General features: G+C 44.9%; 1 protein-coding gene across 1 annotated transcript in view; it reads right to left on the reverse strand.

The window, feature by feature from the left end:
- Positions 1 to 4,559: 4,559 nt before the first annotated feature.
- The window catches only part of MX2 (MX dynamin like GTPase 2), a 20,211-nt gene continuing 16,774 nt past the window's right edge, over positions 4,560 to 7,996 (reverse strand). The window contains 3 exon segments of the mRNA XM_007452882.1: positions 4,560 to 4,799; positions 5,806 to 6,060; positions 7,879 to 7,955. Coding sequence (XP_007452944.1) covers positions 4,560 to 4,799; positions 5,806 to 6,060; positions 7,879 to 7,955 — 572 coding nt within the window.

Consider the following 7,996-nt stretch of genomic DNA (forward strand, 5'->3'; position numbering starts at 1 on the left):
ATAAATAAAATTAAAAACAAAAACCGAAAACCTACTTTCTTGATTGATCATTAACTTACAGGGGTCTCCCATACTTTTTTCTTTACTTATAATCCCCTGGTAGGATTAGCTATTTAAGCACCTACTTTGTCCTTTTACTCTGTCCCTATCAAATAGAGTCCCTACTTTTTTGTCCCTACTTTTAATTTAGGACTCTAAAGAAAAAAATGTTGCCTGCCATTCCAGTTCTACAAGGATCAAGCCTGTTGGTCCCCGTGGTTGCCCACCCACAGTGCACCTGAGGGGAATTCAGGATGGAGAAAAACAGGAGGCATACTGTGCTTTGGATATACCAGCCCTTAGAGAGTTAAGATACCTATCTAAGGAGAAATTTCAATGACCCCAGATTCTTGCATCTTCCCATACATAGAACAGCACTGAGATCATTAACTTAAGATATCTATCCTTTGTGATTAGCAGTAATCTTTTTATGCTTGCTGATATGGTTTTCCCAGCAAAAAAAAGTTCACAAATATCCTGGCTCCTCCTTTACCTCTTTGGAGCAGTTTCTCAGAGCAATCTGAGTCTTCCTTTTTTTCCACTATAAAGCTTTCCCACTCCTCTGCCTGCCGTTGAGTCTCTGACAAAACGTGAGCCCTGGTGGTGGGCCTTCTTGCTATAGCCAGCTGTGAATAAGTAACTTCGCTAGTTCTTGTGGACTAAGAATGCTGCCTACCATCAGTAAACAAAGGATGTCACAGTCATCAGCAATTGCAGCCACCCCAACAGTGAGCGCCGAAGGAACTCAGGATGGAAATGAGAAACGCCCACCATCTAGCAGTCATCAGACTGCAGCCATCCGACAGTGCAGCTTGTGGAAACGCAGGATGAGAAAGCACAGGATGCTGGCCCCAGGTAGCTGAGGTGCACATCAAGGGAATGATTCCAGTGAGCCTAGCCCCTTGCCTCTTCCCATACATAGAAAAGAGCTAAATTCCTTAACTTGAGATATCTGGTTTTCTTTAATTAACAATCTTTTGACATTCCAACTCCCTGCCCTTTGTTGCAAAAAGTCCTGTATATCCTGGTTTCCCCGAACAGTTTGCTCAGCCTTTGTCTGAGATGCTGTCTCTCCAGGGTTGAAGTCCTAAGAATGTCCACCAAATAAAACATAACTCTCAACTTTTAGATTGTGCTTCTTTTTTTTTTTTTCTTTCCATCGACATTCTCATTTGGGTAGTCTTCTTTTATTTCCACATTTGTTATGAAGAAACCCCATATCCACAGTAGCATTGGAGAAGGAAACGTGTGTGTGTGTGTGTGTGTGTGTGTGTGTGTGTGTGTGTGTGTGTGAGTGAGCCTGGGATAAGAAGGAAGAGCAGGGAGCATGTCTGTTTCTTTACTCCTGTGTTTTGTTCAAGGAGCATTCTCCATCGATGTAGGGGTGGGTGTGGCAATGTCCAAATCCTGTTTGCTCCACCTCCTGCTGAGCTGGACTACATTTCCCAGCCTGCCTTGCAGTTAGGTGTAGCCACAGGCCTGACGTCTGCCCACAGAGGGTAGGTGTAGTGATGTACACTACTCCCAGGCCTAGCTCCTGGAAACCTTCCTTGCAATCCTCACCAATCTCCTCTTGCCTCAGCTGCGGGCCAGATGTAGAGGGTGTGGTGGAGGACCAAAGGCCACTGAGATGGTGGCATCACTAGGTGGGAGGAGGCTGGTGCCCTAAGGGATGGTGTGGCTCCGAACCCTGCCAAACCAACTTGGATCACTGTGATGTGAGCAGGAAATACCCTTGGATTGTGTTAAGCTGTGAAGATCTTCAGGTGTTTGTCGAGAAGTTAGCTCCATGCTTTGACCTGTTGGAAAGCCAGGTGTAGTGGCTTTGTTACTGAACTCAGATTTGGCTGCTCACTGCTCAGAAGTCAATATTCAAGAGGCAAATATTGGCAGAAAGGAAAGTTGCTTTAATCGGAACCCCAGGCAACTCATACACCTGGCTCCAAGCATCTTCCCTGGATGCCTCACACCTGGGTTTTGGGGTCAGTCCTGAGGTGGTAAATGAGAAGCTTTGGTTGAGGCTGTGTATGTGTACACATGAGTGAAATGTATTAAACATTTAGGGGAAGGTTTGACTATACAATTTATGAAACAAATAATAAACATCAGATTTTATTTTTCTCAGAATTGATTGTTCACAACAGCATTTATTATATGAAGGGATTTGATTCTTTTCTTCAGCTCTGCTACTATTTTTACATGTGACCCAATTCATAAAATGAGGGGGAAAAGCCAGAAAGAAAAAGATTATGATACCTAAAGTGAAACCAGTGTTTTGTCTTTTAAATATTCTTCTCAAAATCTTTAGGTTCAGTATTACAAAAGTTCTTTAAAATCAGAGTAACTTTGTGAGACAAGGATTCCCACTTTTGCCACTTTTTTTTTTTAATTAATTAATTTATTTATTTTTGGCTGTGTTGGGTCTTCATTTATGTGCGAGGGCTTTTTCCAGTTGCAGCAAGTGGGGGCCACTCTTCATCGCGGTGCGCGGGCCTCTCACTGTCGCGGCCTCTCTTGTTGCGGAGCACAAGCTCCAGATGCGCAGGCTCAGTAGCTGTGGCTCACGGGCCTAGCTGCTCCGCGGTATGTGGGATCTTCCCAGACCAGGGCTCGAACCCGTGTCCCCTGCATCGGCAGGCGGACTCTCAACCACTGCGCCACCAGGGAAGCCCAGCCACTTTTATTCAACATAGTATTGGAAGTTCTAGCCAGAGCATTTAGGCAAGATACGGAAATAAATGGCATCCAAGTCAAAAATGAAGGAGTGAAATAATCTCTGTTCACAGATGATATGACCTTATATGTAGAAAACCATAAAGAGTCCACAAAACTGTTATAACTAGTAATGAATTCAACAAAGTAGCAAGATATAAAATCAACACATAAAATTGAGTTGCATATATGTAAACTAATGATGAACAATCTGAAAAGGAAATTAAGAAAGCAATTTCATTTACAATAGCATCAAAAAGAACAAAATACTTGGTAACTAACTAAGGAATTGAAAGACTTGTACACTGAAAACTACAAAATATTGCTTAAAGAAATTAAAGAAGACACAAATAAATGGAAAGACATCCTATGTTCATGGATTGAAAGACTTAATACTGTTAAGATGCAAATACTACCCAAAGCTATCTATGGATTCAGTGCAATTTCTATCAAAATTCCAATGACATTTTTTTGCAAAGATAGAAAAACTCATCCTAAAATTCATATGGCATTTCAAGAGACCCTGAATAGCAAAAAAAAAAAAAACAAAAAAAAAACCATGAATAAAAGAACAAAGCTGGAGGACTCACACTTCCTGATTTCAAAACTTACGACAAATCTACAGTTATCAAAACAGTGTGGTAATGTCATAAAGACAGTCATATAGACCAATGCAATAGAACAGAGCCCAGAAACAAGTCCTTGCATATATGGTCAAATGATTTTTGACAAGAGTGCCAAGATCAATAGGGAGAGAACAGTCGTTTCAAAAAATGGTGCTGGGCAAACTGGATATGCCTATGCAAAAGGACTCTTATCTAACACCATATACAAAAATTGTCAAAAAGTGTCAAAGAACTAAACATAAGAACTGGATGGAAGAGCTTTAGAATTGAGGGCTTCTCTACAGACCTAGAGGTAAAGAGAAAAAGAGGTCTTTGTTGGAGGGAAAAATTGCTGGCATTTTTGAACACCTGCTTTGGGACACATAGTTTGTAGAAATGGTTTCACTTAGCCTTCCTAAAATTCCTGTGAGGTCATTAGCTTAGTTCAAACAAGAAAATAAAATTAACCATAATCCTCCAATCTAGAGATGACCACTGGTGTGAAGCTCTATGTATTTTTAAAAAATGTTTTTCCTTATTAAATTTCTCTTTAAGACTTAACACAGCAATGGAGTTCACTGCAATTAGAGAAACTACAAATTAAAAATAATATCACTCAGCCTCTTGTCTCCTGGGGGGCTGGGAAACACCATCACAGCAAATGATGGGAAGCAGGTGGCATGGCATGACTGAATTTGTCAGAAAGTGACCAGCTAAGGGACACCATTCCAAACAACCAAAGTCTGGATTTAAGCCTTAGCCTCAGGTAATCTCCATCATTCATTGGTTCAATGAGACATTTATTAAGTGGCTACTATGTGCCAGGCACCGTGTGAGATTCTGGAAATACAAAAGAATATGAACTGACCTTACCTTTCTGAGGTCTCATAGTCTAATGCAGAGGGGTGAAAAATTAACAAAGAATGACAGCAGTATTTAAGAATGCTGTAACTGGGGGCTCTGGGGCCCAAGGGCTGGAGAGCCCCCTCTTTACAGAGGACAAGGAAGACCTCCCGGTGGAGGTGACAGCTCTGTGGGTCACGGGACTTCAGATATAAACTCTGGTGCTGAGTGCAGCACAGTGAAGATGGACACAGACAGCAACAGAAAAGTCTGGCCCCAAATGAGACACCACTTCCTGTACCAACTCCCTTACAATCACGCGTATAGCAAAACCCAGCAGCACTGGTGTTCTTTTGGGATTTACCCCTTTAACTGGGCGAATTCGTAGAGAGCTCGCCGTGCCTGAGCCAGCCGGTAAATTTTCTCCCTAAGGAATCTCCTCTTGGCTGTCGTGTCACTCTGTTCTTGAAGCAGCCAGGAATAGTGCTGTTTTTCCTGTAGTATCTGCATCGTGGCTTTCTGCAAGTACTCACCATGCTCTTGGAGCATAAAATACTGAATTATGAATGGGACCTGGTTGGCGAGACGTTTGCTGGTTTCCTGGAAGAGGGGATAAGAAGGCTCAGCTGGAGGGGTCTGGGGCCAAGGCCTGTGGCTGCAGAGAAAAGTTTTTAGATGCATGCATGGTCTACTTGCTGAGTCCTGGTGTCCCGTCCACCTCCACGCCAGCGGTCAGTACCAAACCAAGGGAAGGATGGATTTGGGTCGCCCAATTTTCCCTGCCCAGGTATTCCCTCCGGCACGAAGAACCCACCTGTAGGCTAGCAAACCCATACCATGTTCTGGACATCCCAGCCTTTCTGGGAGCTCCTCCCCCACCCCCACTTCTCCCAGGAGGCACCTCCCAGCTGTGAACCCCGGGTCCCATCTGGGAGCCAATCGGGACCTGCGTCAGCGCTCGCCTCATTCCCTCCTTTCATCAGCATCTCCAGTTTGCCTGATAGCTGGACCCCACACCTGGGTAACTCTGCTTTCTATTCTGATCGAGAAAGGGCTTCAGGAGTTGGGCTTCTTGGCAGTTTAAAAACAACCTCCTTCTCTATGCGCCCTAATGCTTTAGTCCACGGATGGAGTGTTAGAAACCACGAAGCCGACTGGGTCACAAAATCTACGGAAAGCCTTTTCCATTCCCACTTTGTGGAACTCGCAAGTTTGAGGCACTTCAAGAGCTGAGAGCCTTCTGAACTATGAAGGGAAGCTGAACTATAACCAGTCAAGTTAGTGCTTTGCTGTATTCTGATAATAGTAATTTTGTAATTTATGCATAGCACAAAATACAAAGAACTTTGGAGATGGAATTAACTTTGAGTACATTCTCTGCTACATGAGAAACCTGATTTGGGGGCAAATTAAAAGTGCTTTGGTAAGGTTACTATAAAACTATAATGAGATAATATATGAGTAGTTTTTCACAGCCAAAGGGCTTGCTACACAGCGGTGTGGCCTCTCCCCTCTTTGCTCAGCTAAGCAGCTGTCAACGAGGTTACCCCGCTCTCTGCTCGGCAGGGACCATAGCGCACTGTTCCTGTACCCGCTACGTGCTCACCGAGAAATACGCATTCAGGTGGACCCAAATCTCAACAATGGAGGAAAATGAAGGCGGATCATTTAAAAGGGGCGATTTTGACTGAAGATTCTGTGGATGCTTTCCCACTGGGTTAAAAATCTCTTCTCAGACTCTGTTCAGAACCACGCTGTAAATTTGATCTTGACAATAAATCAGTTGCTCCATCCTGAACTGAAGCCGGATCAGATTTTCTGCTGTTTCCGCTTGTTTTGTTTTTATGTCTTCAATCTTGTTCTGGTTGAATAAGAAAGAGAAACCCATTACTTCTCTCTTTGTTGCCCCCCCACCGCCACGTTGTTTAAACAGCCTAGCAAGTACTATTATGTTGAACACGGAGTTAAAAATAATCCGAGGTCAAAGAAGGCCTGAGACTTTTAAGTGGCGATTTTCAGGAGGTCCCCCTTCACCCTCTACTGCTGTCCTCACCTGTCCTATCTTGTGACTCTGCCCCTTGCCTGTGCCAGGCTCACCTTCTCTCCTGCCGGTCTGTGTGTTTGTTTGTGTGTTTAGTATACTTGCTGCCAAAGGGAGCACATGCCTGTTCTTTTTCTCTGCCCCGACCTCCATCGCCTCTCACATCCCCATCTTGCTACTCCCTCAATTATGGTTTATCCTACATTTTTCATGCCCATCACTCTTGTCTCTGTAGTTGGCTTGAATCCAAGCATTCAAGAATGTCTCCAGGGCTAATGAGCACAGTGGGATAACAGCTCCATATCCGTGTTTCCCAGAAATTCTGCCCCTCCCATGTCACCTACACGGTCAAAGGCATCCCGGTCAAAGGCATCCCGGGAAAGGGAGAGAGGACATAGTGGAATGCGTTCACTTCTTGGCTTTTGAGCTTCAAATGGACTTTTGTGCATTGAAGGCAGAGACAGTAATTTGAGAGAAGAGAGAAACTGTGAGCTTCACAAGGGCAGGTTTTCCTTCTTTTTTAGGCGTGTATGTGGCCAAAACCACGTATGTGACAACATCCCATCCCACCTTGCAGATTTGGGGCCTGAGACTAGAAGCGGGCTATGCATCACTTCGCAAGAGGAGTTTCACGGGAGGACACAAGACCCTTGGTTCTGATGTGGCTCAGGAGAACAGGGTACAGACCCAGGGGGAGTGCGTCTGGGTGGGTGTCGTGTAGCCGTGCCCAGACCTTATTCATCCCAGGACGGCACAGGGGGCAGAGGCCCTTGGACTTTCTCGGCCACAGAGCGGCCTGTGTTTGCAGCAGAGCGCTCTGCGCCCTGGCAGGGCTGGGGAAGCGCTCACGAGGACCAGCCCTGTAGTCGGGAGCATGGAGCGTCCAGGGGGCCAACCACAAAGGCCCAGGAAGTATGCATACATCTTGCAAGCTGCCAGCCTGGAGGAATGGTGATCAAGGACCAGGCACATCACCTAGCCCGGGACTCAGACACAGCCCCTGGGATAGCTGGAGAAGTGTGATTTGTTTTCCACCAGCTGGCCAAAGAGGTGAAAGGAGAAACTCTTTGGTTATAGAAAAAAATGACAAATGTTTTTTCTTGTTCTCCTGAGCCCGTGGAATGAGCTTCTGACGCGTCCGTCTAGGCCTGGTGGAAGGGGATTTTTATCTAAGCCCAGGTGGGAGCCAAACGCCCCTGTCTTCCCTTTCCTGAGGGAAGGGTGCAATAACTAACTTGCTAAGTGAAAACCCACACAGCTGTGGCAATATTTTAAGTCAAACGTATAAAGATTTTGGAGTAAAACTAGTCCTTTCTGCAAGAATAAGATTCAACAATACCAGCCCATCACTAGGTGTGGTCAACACCATCCAGCCTATGTCCTGCCAGGCTGCAGAAGACCCTGCAGAAAGGATAACCAGGTCACGTGCTCTGTTTCATTTCTCCCAGGCAGTGCAGACACGCCAGAGCAGAAGCAAAATGACAGATGCTCCTGGAGTCACCAGCCCAGCAACCGTGCCATTATAACCCTGTCCTTATGTTTCCAAATGATAGTAACTATCCAGCTTCTTTCAAAGGTTAAACCCAGATAAATCAGCCAGTAGTACAGGCTACCAACAAGTAAACTGTGGGCACTTACCTGGACTGTCTGATTAAGGTTGGAAAATCCACCAAAAATTATTTTGGCTGTGTCAGTGAAAGTTTGCCAGATAATTTCTGATCAAGGAAAGAACAAAGCATCAGTAGAATGCAAGCAG

The sequence above is a fragment of the Lipotes vexillifer genome, unplaced genomic scaffold, assembly GCF_000442215.2.
Source record: "Lipotes vexillifer unplaced genomic scaffold, Lipotes_vexillifer_v1.1 scaffold478, whole genome shotgun sequence".
In the NCBI taxonomy this organism is placed as follows: Eukaryota; Metazoa; Chordata; class Mammalia; order Artiodactyla; family Lipotidae; genus Lipotes; species Lipotes vexillifer.